The 22662-nt window shown below is 53.0% G+C and overlaps 1 protein-coding gene across 1 annotated transcript in view; it reads right to left on the bottom strand.

Moving 5' to 3' along the window:
- FGD1 (FYVE, RhoGEF and PH domain containing 1) overlaps nucleotides 1-21970 on the bottom strand; it is a 36181-nt gene extending 14211 nt beyond the window's left edge. Inside the window, exons 1-8 of the mRNA XM_059049752.2 lie at nucleotides 21585-21970; nucleotides 5142-5315; nucleotides 4660-4837; nucleotides 4096-4534; nucleotides 2721-2810; nucleotides 1886-2034; nucleotides 337-493; nucleotides 93-231 (exon numbers count right to left, since the gene is read on the bottom strand). Coding sequence (XP_058905735.1) covers nucleotides 93-231; nucleotides 337-493; nucleotides 1886-2034; nucleotides 2721-2810; nucleotides 4096-4534; nucleotides 4660-4837; nucleotides 5142-5315; nucleotides 21585-21891 — 1633 coding nt within the window. The 5' untranslated portion in view covers nucleotides 21892-21970. The remainder of the gene's footprint in view (nucleotides 1-92; nucleotides 232-336; nucleotides 494-1885; nucleotides 2035-2720; nucleotides 2811-4095; nucleotides 4535-4659; nucleotides 4838-5141; nucleotides 5316-21584) is intronic.
- Between the last annotated feature and the right edge of the window lie 692 nt (nucleotides 21971-22662).

Below are 22662 nucleotides of genomic sequence, written 5' to 3'. Positions count from 1 at the left end.
CTGTTCTGAGATCTCAATTAAGTGGCAATGGAAGGCTGACCCTGTGAGTTAAGTCTTGGGGTCGGGGGGCAGGGCCCGTTGTGTGCACTCACTTTGGGCATCCTTGCTGTCCGGGGAGCCATGGGGCAGCTTTAACAGATAGTCCTTGAGAAGCAGCTCATAACGGGGGATGCGCTGCACAGGCTCCAACATGTGGTGCTGCAAGGTCAGGTTGCCACAGGCTTCCTCCTTCTGTGACAGGCAGAAGCAGGAGGGTTCAGGTCTGGCCAAAGACCCCTGACTGGGTCCCTGCAGACCTGTCCACCCCAGTCAGCCCCATCCAGCTTCACTGCTTACCTGCACCTCATGGATGATCACTTTAAACTGGGTAGAGCGCTCTGTCCAGGTGTTGACCAGCTCCACGGCCCGGTCGAAGTTCTTCACATACTCGCCATACATCTTGAGGAAGGGTGCCAGCTTCTGCAGGATGTCTCCAATGCGTGGGTAGCGGTCCCTAGGGGGAAACAGGGGCTGATGTGGTCCTGCTGATCCTTGGCCCCCACAATGCCCCCACTCTGTAGGCTGGTCTTATCTCAGTCCTGGAAATCTACCTCTCAGCCAGTCTGCTCCTTTGGAAATGCTGCTTATATTATACACAAAGTAGGCCAAAAGGCTCAGTTTGGCCTGAGACCACGGCCTGGGCTGCCACCCACCCCAACTCTGCCCTGCCTTGAGCACAAGGGATGACATGTCCTGGAATACCCGCTCTGACCTTACTGCAAGGGCCACTTCATACACTGCTTTTTGATTCTGTGTCCAGCCTTGTGCTGGGTGATTCTGGGGACACAAATGAGTCACACTTAGCTGAGCCCTGAGAGGGTCACTGTCAGGTAGGGGAGGACAAAGTAACCAGGCCTGGTTGCACTCCTCAGGAATCACAGTCTACTGAAGGACACAGAGGACCAAACCTGGTCCTCTGTGAAGGTCCCAGTCTTCATTCCCAGCCTGGTCCCAGTCACAGTCTGCTGGGGGAGACACAAGAACCAGCCCTGCTTCAGCCCTCAGGGGTTATAGTAGTTGGGGAGATGTAGGAAGTGACTTCATGCCAGCCGTCTGTGGTCACACAGACACGCTTTATCCTGTGGGTGTGGGGAGCATGGAGATGATTTAATCAGGAAGTGACATGGTCTGATTATTGTTCAGAAAGACCATTATGGCAGGTGGTATAGATGCAAAAGGATGAACTGGAAGAGGAGAGCTTGGAAGCCAGGAGACTGCCTATGAACCTTGCCCTTCTACCTCAGGACTCAGCTCAGATCTCACCTCCTCCCAGAATCCTTCTTTAACCCCCAGGCTAGTTTTGGTCCCTTTATCTGGATTCCCACAGCCTCCCATTCTCAGCTCTATCATAGCACTGATAAAAACAAACAAAACAACAACAAAAAAACAATAGCTCACATTCATTTAGCACTTATTACATACCAGGTACTGTTTTAAGCTCTCTACATGTATCAACTCATTTAATCCTTAAAGTAACCCTATAAGGTAGGCTATTACTATTACCCTCATTTCACAGCTGAGGAAACTGAAGCAGAGTAATTTAAGAAACTCGCTTAACATCATAAAGCTAGCAAGAGGCAGAACTGGAATTTGACCCCAGCCAATTTGGCTCCTAACCTCATACTCTTTAGAGCTTTGCTATTATTCTGTTGTAATTTTCTGAGTCCTGATGTGTCTTTCATTATAGATTGGGAGGGCCTAGAAAGCAGAGCTTAGGCCTGATTCTTTCTGTGATAGGTGGTGAGGGGAGAGGGCAGGCAGGAACGAACTCTCGTGCACACATCTGGCCTGGGCTCGGCAGGCAAGTGGACAGGAAGGCGGGCAGCCTAGGTGTGGGGCCCCTCACCATTCCTCCATGCGCTTCTCTAGCTCAGGCAGCAGGAACTGCTGGTGGAAGCAATAGATGGAGCAGATGTTAGAGAAGATGCCATGGACGACGTCAGCCGGGAAGGAACTGCGGTTCCGAGCTTCTTCCAGCAGCCGGGCGCAGAACACCTATGGGGCAGGGCAGGAGAGATCAGCCCAGTGGGGCCTGGGGCTTGGCTGGTGAAGGGGCAACTGGCAGGTGAGGGCAGTGTTTGTGGGCAGCTCTGTGGAGTTTTGGGATCAGCACTGATCTTGAGACTGAGGAGTGAGGGAATGGAGTTAGGCTTATAATGTGGGGTTGGATTTCAGGTTGTCAAGGTTAGGATCTGAAGGTAGGCATTAGAACAATGAGAAGTCAGGATAAGGGTCAGGGTCAGAGAGAAGTTTGTAATTAGATCCATTCATTTAACAAATATTTTTGAGTGTCTACTGTGTGCCAGGCAGTGAACAAAGCAGATAAAAATTCCTACCCTTAGGGATTCTAGTGGGTTTGGGGGTCAGGAATAGGTCCAGGGTTAGAATGAGGTTCAGAGTGTGGTTCACAGCCAGGGGTTAATTCAGGATCTGGGTCAGAGTTGCAGTCAGGGCTGGTATACCTACCCAGGTTTAGGAATGAGGGCTGATACAAAGATCAAGCTTGGGGTCATGAATCAGAGTTGGCTTCTGGGATAGGATGGGGGTCAAGGTCAGAGGGGAGCCTTACCAAACTCTAGATTCTGGCCCCAATGGTAGGGTTGGGCTCAGGTCCTATCACTTCCTCCTTGGCACCCACCTACCAGGTCCTGGTGCCCTGGCACCCCTGAGGGACCATTCACCTGATCCAGGAGGTGGAGCCTGGAAACATAGGCTTTCTCGGTTTGCAGGAGCTCATTGGCAATGTGGAACACCTTCTGCTGCACAGTCAACTGGAGAGAGAAGAGGCAACTGCTGGTCCATCATCCTGTACCCTAATCTTCACCAAACCCCCAGAATTCTCAGATAGTGCAAATGCTACTCTAAGCCTAATGCCACCCCGAGATAACCCTACCTCCCATCCCTGAACCCATAAGCCCCACAGGTTCACCCCTAACTCCCCCGTGTTTCGTAAAGGTCACCCCTCAATTCTGATGCCATGCACTCCTCATTCGGTCACTAATTCACTCAGCCATGTGCTCCCTCTATTCACTCAGTATAGTGTAGTGGTTAAGGTGTGGGCTGGGAAGTCAGACTTCCTGGGTTCAAATCCTAGCTCTGACATATACTAGCCTGCATAAGTTGTATAAATGCTCTGTATTTAAGTCTCTTCATCTACATATACAGATAATCATAGGACCTAAGTCCATTTGTAATTGAGACAACAAAATGATTTAATATAAATAAAACATATTAGACTATGGATTAAGTAGACTATACATGTTATTTATTCACCCACTCAGTTCACTGTCAGCAAAGGCTTACTGAGTACCTGGGGTGTGAGGAAAACCCAAAAGTATAAAAATGTATAAAACTCATTGCCTGTTGGCCCACTTGCCTGTTCACTGGACACATATTTGCTGAATCCCAGATCTCGGCCCTCACATTTGAGCCAGGTTCTGGTGGAGCAGGTATTCTGGCTGCGACCTAATTAAGTGCAAGGATGCCTTTGGAAGCAGTGTTAGGCTGCTGGGGCACAGAAAGGGATTCCTGCTGCCGAGAGCCTTTGTCCCACAGCCTCAGGTTCCTAGGGGGCTCTAAGCTCTTGTGGCCCTCCAGAGGCCAGCTGTCTGGAAGTCTCTCTGGATGTGAGACTTTCCATTTTACAAATAAGGAAACTGAGGCTGTGGTGGGGCAGCAGAGACTTGCCCAACGTCACACAGCTACTGAATCTGGGGATTTTCCAGTTGGAATAGGACTTTAAAGATCCCCAACCATGATGCCAATCTTTAAGATGGAAAAACTGAGGTCCAGCTAGTAGTTCTTGGATGAGGGTAGAACAATTTTCCTAGTGGGCATTTGGAACTGTTCATGGTCATTTTTGTATTTACAGTGATGGGGGACAGCATACAGGTCTGCTACTGATATTTAGTACCAGGAGACCAGGGAAGCCAAACATTCCAAGTGGAAACAATGCCCTGTTTCAAGAAATACTTAGCTGGGGGAAGAATCAAGTGTAAAAGCCAGGCTCCTGATTTCTCCACACAGTCCTGCCTCTCGGTGAACGTGGGTCAGTACCTCCACAGACTCTTGTCTCTCCATCGGGGGCACTGGGATTTCTCTGTCCTTCTCATCTTCCTCCTCGTCATCCTCCTCCTCCAGGTCACTATCAACCTCCTGGGAGCTCGGTCGGTGGGGGTCGGCCAAAGCAACAGGGACACTGGCCAGGGCAGGGAGCCCGGGACAGAGGCTGTGGCTGGGGGGCCCATCATCACTGATGAAGCAGGTCTCCTCGCTGTTGGATGGTGAGCTGATGCTGTCAATACCGCTGTCCCGATTGGGCACCTTCTCACCGTCCCGGGGCCCAGGAGCCAGCAGGAACAGGCAGCGGGAGGCCTCGCCCTCGGGGAGCTGGGGCACTGGTGGCTGCAGGGGTGGCTGTGGCAACATGGCTGGCTCTGCGGGACCTGGGCTGGGGCCAGGGGCTGGCCTATCCGAGGCGACAATCACAGGCTCTCTGAGGTGGGTGGTGGACACACATGAAGGCAGGGTATGAGCTTGACTGAGAGGCCTGTCTTACAACTGTCCTTTCTATCCCAGGCCCACCCTACCCCCACAGGGTCCCCCGGGGACCAGACTCACCTTTCAAACTTCTCAATCAGTGAGGATACTGCTGCAGAACTGAGGCTGGCCTCTGCCCTGGAGGCCAGGCCCTTGGCTACTCGGGGGTCTGCAGGCAGTGGGCGTGATGGCGGTGGTGGGATGGGCTCAGGTGGTGGGGGCATCCGGGGCATCTGCAGGTAGCTGGGCTTTGGGGGGACTAAAGAGATGGATGGGAAAAAGAGGGGAGATCCCAATGGGCTGAGTTTGGAGTTGGCTGTCATAGCCAGACCACAGGCCCCTCCACAAACCCCCAGTCTGTACCTTTGCCTGAGGTAGGCACAGAGCAGGCCTGAGGTGAGATGCCAGTATGCACATGTTAGCCCCAGGTCACAGCCCTTTGCCCCTAGACCACAGTGCTTCCTGTCCTTCTAACAAGCCCTCTCCTCTCCCACTGGCCAACCTTTTCCCTCCTCTGTCCCCTCTCATGGGCCATGCCTCTGCCCCTCTCTGGACCCACTTACCCTGTGGCTTTGGGCCCGGTGCCCGCTTCAGTGGTGAAGGACGCTGGCTAGGGGTTTCAGTGGGGGGGCCTGGGTCTGAGCGAAGTCGCTGTGGACCTTCTGGATGAGGCTCAAGGCTCTGGCCAGGGTCAAGGGACAAACTTTTAACCAGGATACGGTTTCCCTGGTGCAGCCCTGCAGAAAGGGAGAAACTGGGTGTGAAGCAACTGATTACCCCAAAGGAGACTGGGAAGTTGTACGTCTTAGCAGGTACCTGTGGTATTGGGTTTTCCTGAGCCCCTTTCCTGGCCACACTGCCTTTCTGGGAAGCCTTTACCTCAGCTGTCAGACGGGGAGCCAGGCCCAGGGTTGTGGCTGGCTGTTTTCAGTAAGAGACGAGAGTTCTTTGTGATTAGTACACTGATTTCTTGTATGTCAGCAGGTATTATTAAGGAGTTTAACCAGGCTGGGGGGAGCACGAGCAGCCTATGGTTTGTGTACATGCTTTGCACTCTTGTTTATTTAGCCACAGTGAGATGTTGAGCCTAAACCATTCTTCACCTTTTTTCTTAAGGTCCTGAGGATCTCTGGACTTCCTTTTCTATGGTTTTATATAGCTGAAAATGATGAAATTATATTTCATGAACAAAAGTTTTGCTTCTTAAAATGCCAGCTTCTCACTAATCTGTACTATCCTCTATTTCCACACCTACACACACAAACACACAGCCAGCACCCAGAGTTCAGGTCACGGGAACAGCTTTAAACAGGCAAAAAAATTCAGAAAAGGGAGGCCTTTTTGCACTGTCTCTCTTCTTTCACTGTGGGCTCCCTACCTACCTTTGTCTTTGGGCCTGGGGGAGATGATGGTCACACTGGGGAGAGAAGATTCAGTCTGGGAGGTGTGAGGGACACCCCCCCCACCAAGGGATGGCATGTCCTAAGGGAAGGAGTGTGGCCTGGATGGGCAGGGAGCTGTGGTGGGTCTCAGATGATAGAGAAGAAGGGGAGGCAGAAGAGTAGAGAGGGCAAGCCCTGGATGGCAGTCTGAGGAGCTGGGTGACCATCCTGTGGACAGAAGGGAGCCATGAAAAGCTGTTGTAGGGAAGGATGCAGGCAAACAGGTGTGAGGACGAGAGGGTGAGTGGCAGCCAAGAGCCCCCAGAGCTCCCACCCACATATGGTGCCAGTTTTGCTGTGCCACAGCCACGTGGCCTCTCATAGCCACAGAGCGTCTGTTAACCTGTGTCACACAGTGTCATACATGACCAGTCACAAGTGGGCCCACTCAGTCACAGAGACACATGGGGTTATTTACAGTGTTTCACTTAACTTTGGGGCCGCACAAAGTCAAACATCCAATCACGTGCCATCACGCTTCTGAAAGCCTGGTCACACATAGTCACAAAGACCCACAGTCACAACTTCACATATTATCACACAGCCTCATGGTATCACATGCACCGGCAAACGTGGCCATGCACAGTCACAAAGATGCAAGTCACACAGTGGCAAATCTACAATTTCACACATAGCCTCATACAACAATCACCCAACCACTTACCATCATATACCCACTTACATACTCTTCAAATTTGGTTCCACTGAGTCACAAAGATATACAGTGCCATTTATGCTGTACCTCACAATTGCAGGGCCACAGGGTATCATAAACACTAGGATATGGTGTTGCAGGTTCACACACCTGCAAACGGTTCACACAGTGACAAGACTACAGCCACACAGGGTCATTATACCATGTTAGACACAACCGTGCACAGTGGCAAAACAGCACAAAGTCACATGCCACCATGTACCCACTCAGAAACACAGACACACAATCACAGACACATAGCATAATTTACTATGTCATACTCATGAAACAAACATGTCCATGGAGTCCCTGGGTCTTAGGGGCTCAGGTATAGACACCCACATGACACTTGCCTTGTGGTCTAAATAATCATGGTTTCACATGTGGCCTCTGTTGCAAAAACATGCAGCTACAACACAGAGATACCCTACCAGGTCACAGGCAGAAAGAGCAGCAGGGAATTTTAGCTCTCCCAGTCCTGGAGGGAAGGGAGTAGCCCAACCCACAGGGTTACAGCAGCTTCCCAGGGTCTCTGACTCCATCCAGGCCACAATCTAGTCGCAAAGGCCCCAGGGGCCTCAGGCCATGGTCCCCTCCCAGCCCTGAAGGAACAAGGTGCCCCAGGCCACAGGCTGAGGCCCCCACCCCCATTCTGTACCTGGCTTTGGGTGCAGTTTCCTTACTTCCTTTCCCACCTGAGCAGGCAGGGCCCTGGCTAGGAGGGAGAAGGTGCTCCTCTCAGCTCAGCTGGGCTGCTTACCCTGCCTTCCTTGCTCAGCACATCCTGGCCTGGTCCTGCCCTGCCCCCGCCCTGGGCTTGGGGTTGAGGGGGATGAATCACCTGGAGGGCAGCACATGCAGAGACATAGATCAAGAGACAATATGGCTAGAGAAAGTGAGAGACACAGAGAACAGCTGAAAGGACCAGAGATGTAGAGAGCAAAGCCAGGCACCCCACCATGCAGAGACCCCCTCTCAGAGTTACACACATAGATGCCAGGGTCCCAGGTGCCCCTTGTCTGCCTCCTTGGACCTGGCGGTACCCACCTGGCCCTGTCTCCACACCTCAAAGCAGGCAGGCCTAACTGGGCAAGCCCTCCCATCCAGTCAGTACAGGGCAGTGGGGCTCCTAGTTGGGGCCTCTCCCTCTCTCCACTGCTTGTCACAGGGATAGGGTGACCATGCCATCCTCTGTGGCCTTGCTCTGGCCCACTCTCTGCTCCCTCTTCACCCACCTCACCTGGGAGCACACAGATGGGCCTGCCCCTCCTTTCTCTCTGCCTCCTTGCAGGCAGCCATGCAGAATGGGATTCAAATATTCGGGGACACCCTGGATTCCCAGGTGAGAGGGGCAGGGACTGTCAGCCCAGTTTCTAATGAAGAGATGAAGGCAGTGAGAGGGGCAGTGACTTGCCCAAGGTCACACAGCAAGTCAGTGACAGACTTGTAGCAGACTGATCTGAGACTGGACTTCTTAACCCTGTTCTCCAAGAGGAAGCTCGGAAAGAGGGAAATCTAGAGGGGCAGAGGGGCGCATCAGTGCTTCCGAAAGTCATGAGCTAGTGCGGCTAGTAAGAGCAACACTCCCAAGCCTGCCCACAGATTATGACAACAGGGCTTCAGTTCAGGAGCCTAGGCCTGGCCAAGAACCAGGCAGGGCTCCACTGAGGAAAGAAGATTCAAGATCCATCTCTCTCCTATTGCAATGCTGCCCCTCCCTGTCCCTCTGCCTACATTTCCCTGTTTCCTCCTATGTTTCCCCTTAGTGGCCCCCTTGGCCCCAGGTCTTGCTCCCTTCAGGTGGCTAGATGGACCTCCAGCTCAGGTCATGCCACTTATCTGTGCAAGAACCTTCCATGACTCCCCATTGCCCATGGGGAAAATAGAAGCTTCCCAGCTAGTTCTCTATGGCCCCTCAAGACCCTGCTGAACTCCCTGGCTTCCCTCAGCTTAGTTTAGTCACCCCAATACTTCTGAGCTCTGCTCTGAGCCTGATAGGATTTTCAACTCCTATCTCTGCCCTCAGGGAGATCCGAAGGGAGGTCCTTCCCCTCCCCTAGATATCACAGTGCTTCCCACTTGCCCATCCCATCCCCACCCCCCTTAAGTCCTGCACTGATTTTCTCCAGTCCATTCTTTTACATTTAATTTAATTTTTTTGGCCAAGCATGTGGGATCTTAGTTCCCTGACCAGGGATGGAACCTGTGCCCCCGGCAGTGGAAGTGTGGAGTCTTAACCACTGGACCACCAGGGAAGTCCTCCAGTCCATTTTTTATGGTTGATAATCCACAACATTCTCTCTTACACATGCACGCACATCCACACTCATACCCACACACCTGACAAGGTCCTCCACCAGCACTGCCCCCTTGACCACTGGCATTAGAACAGAGGCCACAAAGGGCATCCCCATCCTCCGCCACGAAAGTCACACCACCAAATGCTTCCAATGCAGGGGGCACGGGTTTGATCCCTGGTGTGCGGGGGGAGGTGGAGAAAACCACAAAGACCTGGTGAGAACCACAAAGCTGCTCACATGTCCACATGCAACACGCTTGGCACAGGGTGTGCCTACACAGCCATACTCAGGCGTCTCTTGTCACTGATGGGAAACACGCCCTGGGCACCCCAGGATGCCTGGGTGTGGCCCTGGCTCTGCTGTGGGCATGGGGTGCGCCCTCCCACAGGCCCCTCAGCAGGCTGAAGGGCAATCTTGATCCTGACCCTGAGGGAGCTCCCAATCTCAAAGACAAGAAACTCTCATTCAGGAAAAGCTAAGTGCGGCTCAGGAAGTGCAAGGGGGTCAGCCTGTCGGGACTGGGGAAGCTCAGGGGAGGGACAGTCCAGGGACAGGATGGCCAGATAAAATACAGGATGCTCAGTTATGTTTGACTTTCAGATAAGCAATGAATAATTTCTTAGTATAAGCATGCCTCATGCATACTAAAAATGTATTATGCTATACTAAAATTTTTTTGTTGTTCATCTGAAATTAAAATCTGGGCTTCCCTGGTGGCGCAGTGGTTGGGAGTCCGCCTGCCGATGTGGGGGACACGGGTTCTTGCCCCTGTCCGGGAAGATCCCACGTGCCGCAGAGCGGCTGGGCCTGTGAGCCATGGCCGCTGAGCCTGCATGTCCGGAGCCTGTGCTCCGCAATGGGAGGGGCCACAGCAGTGGGAGGCCCGCGTACCGCAAACAAACAAACAAACAAACAAACAAAATTTAACCGTACTTTTTTGGGGGTGAACTCCAGAAGTCCTAGTCAAGAAGGGATTCTAGTGAATGAGGTGGAGCCAGGCCTCCGAGGTGGCACCAGGCAAGCTGTGGGCTCTACCCAATTTCCTGCAATGGGCACCTTAATGCTTATGACAGTGACATTATTTCAGGGATTACCTTGAATCTGGTCTTATTTATTAAAAAAAACAAAGTCAATAATGAAAAACCTGTGGTACTTGAGCATTCCAAAGAAGGGTGGCATGATCACACTTGCTGACCAGATTGCATGGGTTAAGGGTGTGAAGCCTTCCTTCACCAGGAACATCTGGCTCAGGAGTAACACAGACCTCAGTTAAATCCCAACACCCTCACTTACTAGCTGTGTGACCCTGGGCAAGCCTCTCCATCTATCTGAGCCTCAGTTTCCTTGTGTGGAAAATAGGGTAATAATCACAGCTCCCTGGTTTTGAGGAGTCCATGAGACAAAGAAGGGAAAGAGCATAGTGCTCCCCCACCCACAGAGCAATGTGGCTTGAACTTGAAAGCCAACAGAACCGCACATCCACAAAGACACAAAACTACACACACAGATACATAAACCCACAGACCACAGGCTGCAACCCAACACAAAGCTATCAACACACTGAGAAACGTGTGCAAACCCAGCCAGAGATGGACACAGAATCCAGCCCCACTCTCCTTGGCAGCTTCTCAAATCAGGGCGGGATTCCTCCTAGAGGCAGAATGGCAGAGAAAAGACAATGGTACCCCATCCCCCATTCAAATTCAGTTCAAATATAGAAACCAAACAAAACCATAAGTGTCAAGAAGTATAACAGAGTTTGGAATTTTCCCATGACAACTTACTGTTAGTGAAATAGCAAACTCATTCCAAAAATTGTTTCTGGTAGCTTCATGCCCCTGCTTGGCAGGTGCCCTGAGCATGTGCTTCTGGGCTTACTGGCAGAGTAGGTCTACCGTCTACCTGAGTTTGAGGACAATGACTTTACCACTGGAACTGGGCCCTTACCTCTTTCTGGGAATTTCAGCTCCCAGCTCTCCCCACCCCTGGCCAGCAGCACCCCCTCTCCCTTCTCCCAGCTTTAGTCTTTGCTTAATCTCAAGACAGCTAATAGGACCCCAGACTGGACCTCAGCCACTAATGCCCTGGTGATGTGGGGAATCGCTTCACAACTCTGGATTTCCCCCATCTGCAAAATGGGGAGAATATGTGTGTGCTTCTCATTGTGAGGACTGGTGAGATGCTATTGTGGGCAGAAGCCAGCACTAGCACTCAGGCCTCCTGACCCCCAGTGCATGGTTCTCCCAGCAGCCCTCAGCTTCCAGGCTGAGAGGTAGGCCCCAGGGACAACTGAATTCCTGGGGGTGGGGTGGGGTGGGGAAAGGGAGCAGAGGGGGTGGAGAAGAAAGAAGAGCAAATAAGAAAGTGTCCTTTGGGCAGCCAGCTCCGTGGGGGGGCGGGGGGAAGGGGAATCCCTTAGCTTGAGAAAAAAACAGAGGATAAAGGTGGAGTAGTTGCCCCACCTCTTCCCACCTGCCCCTTGAATGTGAGGTCCAGCCCAGCTGCCCTGCTCCACCTTTGCAGCCAAACTTGCTTGGCCTGGCAGATGTTCTTTCTGAATATTTAAACACAAAGCTCTGTCAAGTATGAGAAGTGCAGGGGGAGCTGTCTATAGGAACCCTGTGGCTAGCCCGAAGATCCCTTCCTTGAAGTGGACTGGTCTTGTGAACATAAGGACTCTGCAGAAAAATGGAGGCACCTTTTGCAGAGTGAAGGCATTTTTGGAAAGTGGGAGCCATTCTGGCAAGTAAGGAGCTTCCTAGAGTGTTCCCTCTTGAAAACTGGAGAAACTTTCTGTAAAATGAAGGTCTTTTTGATAAAAAGAAGGCTCCTTCTGCAAAGGGAAGAAGTTTCTGCAATATGGAGGTGCTTTCTTCAAAGTGGAGGGACATTCTGTAAAGTGAGGAGAGTTCTATAAAGACCCTTTTGTAAAATGGATGATGTCTGTAAATGAAGGACTCTGACAAAATACAAGACTGTTCTGTAAAACGGAGGAACTCTTGTAAAATGAGGCTCCTCTGTAAAGTGAAGAACGTTTTTGTTAAGTGTGGACCCTTGTGTAAAGTGAAGAACGTTTTTGTGAAGTGTGGACCCTTGTGTAAAGTGAGGACCTTTTTGTAAAATGGGACAATACAATGCAATTAGGGGATGGTGATGACGGGGGTAAACTGGAGAGCACATGCCTCACTTAAAGTAGGGATGGCAGCTTCTCCCCTCTATCTAATTGTCACCTTGCAGTAATGGGGGCCCTGCATTTTCAGGTCTTCCAATATTTCAAGAGAATCAGAAATCCAGGTTTTATGTGAAATCCCCTAATTTTAAAAACAGTGAGTAGGCCAAATGAAACTTGTGAGTCAAATTAAACTTTTGGGCCACCAGTTTGCAATACCTGAGTTAGATGGTCCTTAAGGTCACTTCCACCTCTGCCATTTACCTCCTGCTCTATCTGATATGCTCTGGCCCTAGGGCAGCAGCTTTCGAGTCCCTCCTCTACCCCCTGGAAGGGCCCAGTCTCTTCTGGGCCTGAAGACACTCAGGGAGCTGGCGCGTGCAATAATTGTCAGCAGTTCCCTGAACTGGAATCTGCCTTTCGTTCTGTCTGGCCTTCTGCTTTGTGCAGGATGCCTGTTGAAAAAAGCAGGAGACTGCAAGAACTTTTAGAACTCTCTGGAACTCAAGGTGTTCAGTTTTTTGTGGAGGATATAAGTTATGAGGTGTCAACTCTTTGTTGAGCTCCTACTCTGCACGAGGCATTTTGTTGATGCTTTCCTGCAGGGCATCCTCCTAATAACCCTGTATGCTATTAGCTCCATTTTACAGATGAGGAAATGGAGGCACAGAGAAACAAAATAACTTGCCTGAGGATACACGGCTAGAAGTGGTTGAACTGAGACTGGATCCCAAGTGTGTCTGTGTCCAGAGTCACAGAGCACATCCTCAGTCAATGTTTGCTGAATTGCGAAAGAAATCACATTGGGGGTGGTTGGGGGGAGGTCAGAGAACTTTCTAAAGGAAATGGTTTTTGAGTTTGGCCATCCAGGTTGTGTTTTTTCAGGTGCAGATAGACTGGGCACAGTCCTGCAGGCAAGGGAAGAAAAGTGAGCAAAGGTGTGGATACTAGGGGTGGGGAGGTGAAGAGTGTGTTTGAAGGGCACAGTGACCAGAGTCTTGGGTTTGTAAGAACAAGAGGAAGGGGCAGTAAAAGCCAAAAGACAGGCAGGCACCCTCCTTCTCCATCAACCACTACCACCAAGATACAGACCCATAGGGGCCATGCAGAGGCAGGCACTGGCACAGAAACACAAACACACACAGAGTCTACATACAGAGACCCACACGCAGAAACATCTGGAAATGCCCCAGGGGCTTAAAGCCAAGGTGTCATAACACAGGAACACATAACATATACAGACCCAAAGACACACATAGACACACATGGATATATAATGACACACACTCAAACATACACATGGATATACAGAAACAAGAACATTAAGATATACACAAAACAGACCCATGGGGACAAAGACAGCGAGGCAGCCAGGCACATGTGCATGCATGCGCGCGCACACACACACACACACACACACACACACCCCACAGCCACATGGGAGCATAGACAGCCCATCTCTCTTCCAGTTGCTTGATTGCTGTGAGGGCCTGGCCACCTCCTCCCAGCATCTCTGGACCTGAGGCCAGAGAAGGCTGGGGGTGGTAGCTCCACCCCCAGGGAGGGGCTGGAGACTTCAGAGGACAGGAAGGGAAGGGAGTGGAGCTGCAGCTGGGAGCACTGGGGGCAGTAATTACCCAGTGCTGGGGCTGCCACGCTGGCTGTGATTTCCCTCCCCTTGAGGACAAAGCCGCTAGGGGATGGCCCCTCTGACCCCTGCTGTGTGTGACTCCAGAGCCCCCAACACCCACCCATCCCCACCCCCACCGAGGCCTGGTCAAAACTGAGAGTTGGCAACATAGAAAGATCATGAAGGAAAAGGACAGAGAGAGACTGGGACAAAAACAAGGAGGAAGAAGACAGGAAAACTACAGAGACCCAGAAAATCGGACAGCTAGAGAGGGAGACAGGAAAAAATGGGCGGGGGTGAGTCAGAAGGGAGACAGAGACAGTGAGGGATGCAGGCCCAGAGAGGCAAAGGGGACAAAAAGAGCAGACCAGGGCCACTTGTTGAACATGGCTACAATGTGCCACGCCGAGTGTTCTGCTCTACCTGTGGCATTTAATCCTCACAACCCTAGGAGGTGGGGATGCTAACCCCATTTTGTAGATGAGAAAACCGAGGCTCAGAGGGGTGAGGTGATTCGCTCAGGATCACATGAAACTAGAAAGTGGCAGAGCTGGGTCTGGGGGGCTCTCACCACTGCCTGCCCCTGACAGGGACATGGGGCCCAAACAGAGATCCCTGAAGGAATTCTCCGGAGACAGAAGCTGTCGGAGGTATCTGGAGACTTGGAGCCCCTAAGAGATGCAGAGTGAAAGAGCCCAGCACCTTCCCTGCCCCCTCCCCTGCGCCCCGGTGGGGGAGGGGGCCCGCAGCTACACCTGGAATGCATTAGGCAGGGAGGCCCCGCCTGGGGAGCAGGGAAGAAGCTGGAAGGGGTGCAGAGAAGGTGAAGGTGAAGTTGAAGGCAGCGGCGTGGGCGGCGGTGAGGGCCTAGCAGGCCCAGGCAGAAGGGCTTCTATGCCAGCTTGAGCTCCTTGGGGCCAGCACTGCCAGTCCTGCCTTTCCCGCTTTCTACAGGCGCCTTCCCTCCCTGACTTAACCCCTTCTCTGCATGGGCCACGGGGAGGTGCTGCGGAGGGCTGAAAGCCTCCAGCAACAGGAAAAGCCTTCAGTTCCCTCTCTGGGCCTCAGCCACACACCTGTGCCCCTCACCCTCCTGTCCTTAGTCTGGGGCCCAGATGGACACACTTGACAACTACTGGGCACTACCCCTTTTTCAGGCTCCTCAGACTCAGTGCATCTTAAAACCCAGCTCTATCCCAGCCCCTAGTGGCTCTTCCTCCTGTTTCCCCTCCCCAGGAATGGCACCTCCAGCCACCCAGTTCCCTAAGCCAGAGGCTGGGCTTTCTCCAGGACTCCCCCTGTTCCCTTAACTCACACGTCCAGCCAGACCCCAAGTCCTACAGACTCAAATTCTTAGGAAGGCAGGAATCCATAGACTATTTTTCCCACTCCAGCCTCCTAACTGGTCTCCCTCCCATCCTCAGGGCCCTCTACAAGGTATTCTCCACACCACAACCAGGTTATGAAAACACAATCCCCTTCAATTTCTGTAGCCCGGTGAAGGGCTCCCCTTGCCTCCGGGGTGAACTCCAAACTCCTGAGCACAGGGACAAGTAAAGCCCAGCTTGAAAACACTTCCCCACCCCCACCCCCACCCCCACCCTCCAGCCACAAAGGCCTCTTGTCTGTTCCTCGAAAGTGTTCTCCTCTGCCTGGGGCTTTGGCACATGTCATTCTCATGGGCCTGAACAGCTTTTCTGCTTCTCCTTACCTCTGGACTATTTATCCGTCGGATCTCAGCTCAAGTGTCCTCTTTTCCCTGCCTGCCCCCTCCTCATCTGTTCCTTCAGCATCTGTGCTTAGAATTACCTGTCATGTATGTCTTCCCTGCTAGAAAGGAGCTTCACGAGGACAGGGACTGAGCCTGCCTTTTGTTGCCCACCCAGCAATTCACACATGGCCAAGCACAAAGTAGGTACTCAATAAACATTTGTAAAATGAAGAAATGTCCTCCTTCTTCCCCTCTTTCACTCTCCCTTATCTGCTCACCAAATACTTATGGATGCCCTACTATATGCCAGACAAATGCGATGAACAGGTCCTTGATGTTACAAATGGGGAAACGAAGGCCTTGAGGTGGGAAGGGAAGCCTGAGGGCACAGTGAACCAAGGGCTGAGTCAGGAGTGCAGAGGTGCCTTCTGCTATTGCCCTCATCCTTGTCTCCAGCCCTCTGTGTTTTGAGGTACCTTTTGGAGGTATGATGCCTTCCAGGTCCAAGGAACTGGGTACTGGAGCCTGGAGAGGCTGGACTCACTGCTCCAAGGATATCTGCTCTCTCCACATGAGGGCACTTAACACTTCCGGGCTGGGCAACGGCAGAGTGCACTTCCTGTCCTCATTCCAGACAGGTCCTAGCCCCACCCAGCCAGTGTCTGGCCAGCTCCACATCTGCCTAAGGCATTTAGCTAACTGGTCCCCAGAATGCCATGGTTGGCATCTGTCTGGGGCACTGGTAGCTGCCGCTCACCCTTGAAGAAGCAAGTAGCCCCACCCAGGCTGTCCCCTAGGGGCAGAGGCACGTGAAAGCGCCCGAGGAACGGGGGTGCCAACCATCTGCAACTGAAAACTTCAATTCTTTTAGTCCTGTCTGGAGAAGTCCTTTTTGCAGCTACCCAGTCTTTACACTTTGTTGTGTTTGTTTGGGAAGCCCCAGCTGACTAGAAACCAAATCTGGGTCTTTTCCCAGACACTCCCCTGGAATCTCAAACTGCTGCTCTCCAAAAATCACCAGCAGAGCCCACCACCCCCTCCTGTCATGAGTCCCCTCTTCTCCTTTCCATGAGCAACCTCCCTCTATGGCCTCTCAGGATGCCCTCAACAGGGAAAACACGGAAGGAGCCACAGGAATTTACTTCACCAATGTTTGATTTGCTTTTCAGGAGTACTCCCTCTGTTCTTTGCAGCAGCCACTACCCTGGGTATATGTGAAATGGGTCTCAGCTTTATGCAAATATACTTTAAAAACGGCTCCTCCCCCTACACCACCCCCAAATGACATTTCTAAGGCAAAGTTTGGGTGACTCTGCTGACCTCACTATCTATGTCTTCAAGGATGGGATTGGGGCTTCCCTGGTGGTGCAGTGGTTAAGAATCCACCTGCCAATGCAAGGGACACAGGTTCGAGCCCTGGCCCAGGAAGATCCCACATGCCTCAGAGCAACTGAGCCCGTGAGCCACAACTACTGAGCCTGTACTCTAGAGCCCGCGAGCCACAACTACTGAGCCAGCGAGCCACAATTACTGAAGCCCATGCGCCCTAGAGCCTGTGCTCTGCAACAAGAGAAGACAGAGCAATGAGAAGCCTGCGCACCACAACGAAGAATAGCCCCCGCTCGCCACCCAGATGTCCTCCCAGGCCTCTCAAATGCAACAGGTTTCAAACGTACATCAGTGTCTCCCCCCAAACCTGCTCCTTCTCTTGAAGTAGGTGGCCACACCACCATCCACCAGGTCACCGTAGTTGGTTTCAGAAAACAACCCAGACTCATCCTGGACTTTTCCTTCTTCCTCAGCCTCTACGTCCAAGACACCACCAAGATCTGTCCATGTTAGCACCAAAATATCTCTCAGATCTTACCTTCCTCACCTGCCATCACTCTAACCCAAGCTACTATCACCTCTTGCTGGGATGACTGCGACCCCTACCTGTCGGTCTCTGACTCCACTCTTGTGCCCCTACCATCCACTCTCCACATACAGCCGTGAGGATTTCTCAAACACCCATATCTGAGCACATCATTCCCCTTCAAAGGTTCCCCTTTGCCCTCAGGATAAAGTCCCTTCGCCAGCCTTATCTCTCTACTTCTCCCAATACCAGCCCCTGTCCGAGGATGCCTCATGTCTCAGTGCCTTTGCTCCCACTGAACTTCCTACCTGAACTGCTCTCTATGTTCCTCCTGGCTCTGCAAACCTTGCTGGCACCCCTCTAGAGCCCTTCCTTTGGGCCAGGCCCTGTGCTGGGTGCTACTGATGCCAGCATTTCCTCTGCCTAGAGTCCCAGAACTGTAACTGCCTTCTAGCTTAAATTGCCAAGTGGCAGCCATACATAAGAGTTAGGCATAAAGGGTAAACTGAGGCTGCCAGTGTTTGTGTGTATGTGGGTGAGAGATTGACTCACTCCTTTAGCTTAGATCCCATGCCTCCCTTCAGGTTTTGGGAGTTATGGTGGGAGGCCCACACAAGGCCCCGGGGAGAAGGCCTCAGAGTGGAGGCTGATGTGGTATCCTAATGATGCTGACTCACTGTAGGACCGCAGCTAAACTGCCTCTCAGAGACTCCACTGTTCCAGCTCAAGGATGGTTCCCACTCTAGGCTATACATCAGAATGACCTGAGGAGCTTTCAAAATAGATTCCCAGGTTGCAACCCTAAGATCCTGGAGCTTTGAGGTAGAGTCTGGGAATCACATTTATTTTTTCAAAGTCGACAAGGGGGATTCTGATGTTCATCCAGTATAGGAAACCCAGGACCAGACGGTGACTAGGGGCCTTTCCAGCTCCAATTCTTACTCTCAGAGTGTCAGATGATGGCCCAGGCTCCAAATCAGAAGGAGCCAGCCCCTCTTGCTGCCCCCCTCAACAGGCTGAGTCCTTCCACTACCCATGAAAAGGCTTTAACAGCAGGTGCAACTCCTTTGACTGAGCTAGGGTCAAGCCCCAAGCTATCCCCCAATCAGCATCTGGAAAGATATTCCCAAAGCTGAGGAAGAGGGCAGGGCTCCCCCCAAATCTCTGTGAGCAAACCTACGCTTGGGAACTCCTTTCTGACTCTCTCAAAGCCCTCTCTGGTATCTCAGAGAAGTTTAGTTATCTCAGTAACCCAATAAGGCCTTAGGTTTTATCAAACCGGGAAATGGGCATAAAAACAATCAACCAACCCCCCACTAGGAATCAGGGTAACTAAAAGAGAAAGCACTTTGAAGCAATTCAAAGCTTTCACATGGATAAGATATATTATTTTAAAAACCATCCCCCCCACCAGGATGGGCCACTGCCCCTAAGGATGGTGATTCTGTAAAGGCCTCAGCTGTCTGAGGGAGGAAGCGGGGAGGCACACGGAAATCTTAACATGTGGACTAAAATGTTTCAACCCTTTAATTGACTCTCTCTCTCTCTCTCTCTCTCTCTCTCTCTCTCACACACACACACACACACACACACACACACACACACACACACACCCTACAACTACCAACCCTGCCCTCTTTGGGCCAATTATAGGCAAGTCTTGTGGAGAGAGAAGCAAGTCACTTGTGCCTACCCCTGGGCTGGCTGGGCAGTGGGGGAGGCGGGCTCTCACACCCCATGCTGCTGTGAATCACATGGCCCAGCACTTGTCTTGCCAGGGCCTGAGTAATTCCTCCGCCTCTTCTTCAGAAGCTTTTTCTCTTATTTTATTTTTAAATTTTATTTCATTCTGCAGGCTTTGCAACCAGTATCTCATAGACTTCTCATGGCATTCTCTAGATGAGGAAATTGAGGCTCAGAGAAGGGAAGTCACTCCCCCAGCGTTCCACAGTGAGTCAGTTAGGAATGGATGGATGGGAGGCCAGGTCCTTCCCTGACACCCTTATTCCCACTCCTTAACTTGAAGTGAAAGAAAGAAAAAGACACCCGCCAATTAGAGAGGCAGGGACTTCATTGGGAAAAAGGATTGTAGGAACTTTGTGCTGCTTTTGGGGGGGAGGAGGGGAGTGGTTCAGGATGGGTATTTTGATTGTAATTTGGAAGGACTGATGGAGTGGGAAGAATCACTGCTGTGTATTGATCAGAGGCCAGAGACCAGGGGCCTAGATGCTGCCCAGCTACTGATTCCCATACCAAGAGTATCTGGAGGGCAGGAGCTCAGTTGTCCTTCTCTTAGACAATGGTTACTGAGGGCCTACTATGTGGTCCCTTCGTATCTGTTCAGGCATTTGTTCAAGGATTTATTGAGCACCTACTGTGTGCTAGGCACTATGCTAGTTGCTGGGGATACAACGGTGAACAAAACAGATATAATCCCCTTGCCCTCACGGAGCTCACATTCTAGTTGAGGAAGACAGGCAATAAATAAGTAGACACATAGAATAAGATAACTGCATATGTACTAAGCACAAGGATGGAAGTGTGGTGGCAATTTTGATGGAGACCCACAAGGGTCCCTACCTAAAGTGATCAGGGAAGGTCTCTCAGAGGAGGTGACATCTGATCTGAGACCTGAAAGATAAGAAACAAGCCAGGTAGAGAGCAGGGGGAAGAGCTGCCAGGCAGAGGGAAAAGCAGATGCAAAAGCCCTGAGGTGGGAGTGCTTGTGGCATGTTTTGGGATCTGAAAGAAGGTGCTGCACTAAAGTGGGTGAGTAACTGCTCCACATAGTGTCTGTCAAGGGGAGTTTGGAAAGTCAGCAGGAGCAACATGCAGGGCAGGGCGTTAAAGGCCTGTTGTCAGCTGGTTATCTCCAGCCCACACCGAGGGAGCCCCTGAGAACTCCCAGAGGTTCCACAACTAGCCCAAGGTCACAAGAGCAGCAAGTGGCACATGTTGCCCATACTTTTATGCTTTACTAATGCTACCTGGTACTGGGCCACAGTCCCCCCAAACCTGAGAAGCCTGGGATGTGGGCCCTGGGAGGTCCCAAAGGCTCAACAGCTAATTCAAGTGTTGCCCAGTGGAAGGTACTGCTCTTCCTCCATGGCTCCCGGGCTCAGGTCCACATGGGAAGTCCCCAGACAGGGATGCCCTGCTGGACTCCTCAGACACTCACTTCTGTGAAGTGCAAAGGTCTCTCCAGGCAGTGGTCTGTGGCCCCAGCCTGACATAGAGCTGCTCGACCTCTGCAAATCCAAGTTCAAGGATCCTGACTTCGCCTCACAAACAACCTTATAGCCCTGCACCTCTGCAGCTCTGCTACAACTGGCTTCTGCCTCCCCCCATCACCACCTTTTTGCTGTCTCCTTACCTACCAGCCCCTCCAGCCCTTCCCTCCAACTTGACCCCCAAGGCCCACCTCTTCCACCTTTCTCTCTCATCAGCACCTTCTACTCCCTCCTTCCCTTGTCCTCCTGCCACATACACCTGGCAAAACCCCAACCTTGGATCAATCCACCATCCCTCTTTTTTTTTTCCACTCATACTCCAGAGCTGCTGAACAGTACAGGAGAAAATCACATAAGCAGAAGGCTTGGCTTTACTTTCATGGTCTCCAACCTCAGTTTGGGAAGCAGAAAGACCATAGACTTTGGACTCAAATAGATCTGGTTTGGAATCCTGTCTCTATACTAGCTGTGTGACCTTGGGCAAGTTACTTAATTTCTTTGAGCCTCAGTTTCCTCCAGTACAAAATGGATCTAATGATACTTACTTCACAGGAGGTTCCTGAAGATGAAATGAAAACCCATGTAAAGCACCCAGTGCCTGGCACAATGTAGGCGCTTGGCAAATGGGAGACTCCTTCTTTCCTCCCATTCCCCAAACAAACCCCCCTTATTGCCTTGCAATCCAGCCCCTTTTTCTTAGAGTGCTCCCTCTCCCATTAGCCTCAGCAGATAGAAGAGAAGAGGGTCGGAAGGGTTGAGGGGGCACAGGGGACAGAGAGGAGGAGGGAGGTGGGGGGGGACAGGGGTTGAAAGAATTAGACGAAGGCCGAGGAACGAGGGAAGGGGTTGCGGGTTGAGAAGAGACGAAGGGCTGGGGTAAGCGGGCCGGCCCAGAGGTGGGGCTTAAAGGGCCCGAGAACAAGAACCCGCTCCCAGGCCCATGGCTCAGGCTCCCATGCTTTCTTGATCACTCACCAGGCCGGGGTTGCGAGCCCTCCAGGTGGTAGGAGAAGCGCAGGGCCCGGTGGTGCTGTGGACTGGGGCCGCAGGGCAAGACCCGGGGGCCTGGAGCGACGCCCAGACTGGCGTCCGAGGGTCCAGCAAACTGGGGATCCAAGAGGCTTCCGAGAGCCGAGCCTGATCCCCTGGGCACCGGCAGTCCAGGCTCTGAGGCTCCAGGGTCCGAGTCGGCATAGGCCGGTGGGGCGGCGCTGGGGGAGTTCGCGGTTGGGTGTTCGGGCTCGGAAGGCCCGGCGCCCCCCGGGGCTCGGTGGCCGTGCATGGTCCGGGCCTGGGCGCGGGGCCCGGGCTCCCCGCTTGGCTCCAGCTCCTGGGGCGTAGGCGCGGGCGGAGGAGGCCCGGCGCCCGGCGGAGCAGCGGCCTCAGGCTCGGGGGGCGGGGCTGCGGGCTCAGCCCCACTGCGGAGACTCGAGCCCCCGGCCCGGGCCCGGGCCAGCAGCCGTGGCAGCGGTGGCAGTACCAGCAGCAGCCGCGGCCACCGCCGCTGCGGTGCCAGGCATCGCCGGCCCGGGCCCCGCGCGGGGAGTGGGCTCGGCGGGGCCGGGGGCCCGCTGGGGAGCGCTGTCTATGCGGCAGCGGCTGGGTGAGGGTCGGGGGGTAGCGCTCGGCGCGGGCTCTCTCGTGAGCGGCGAGCCACTTCCGTGGCCCCGGGGCGAGCGGCCGGTCTGTTCCGAGTGCGTGTTCTCTTCTTTCTCCCCAGATGGGAATCGATCTGGGCTCTCCTGGCTGGTCGGAAAACGTTCTTCCTCCCGCCGCAGCGGAGGCTGGGGGGCGGAGGGGAGGAGAGGAGAGGGAAGGGGAGGGAAGGAGGGAGGAGAGGATGGCGGTGGAGGGGGGCGCGCGTGTGCGCCGCGCGCTCGGGCTGGGGGTTTCCCCCTCAGCCAATGCCTCCGGACGATGCTCCAGCGGCGGGGCCAGGGGAACAGCCTGGGCCCGGCTCCGCCGTCCTCCCCAGCCTCGGCCTGGGTCTCCGCGGCGGCGGGCGGGAAGGAGCCCGGGGAAGGGGGGTGGGGAGGCGGGAGTAGTCGCTGAG

Source organism: Kogia breviceps, chromosome X, assembly GCF_026419965.1.
Source record: "Kogia breviceps isolate mKogBre1 chromosome X, mKogBre1 haplotype 1, whole genome shotgun sequence".
Lineage (NCBI taxonomy): Eukaryota > Metazoa > Chordata > Mammalia > Artiodactyla > Physeteridae > Kogia > Kogia breviceps.
This window is presented reverse-complemented; position numbering and strand designations above follow the sequence as displayed.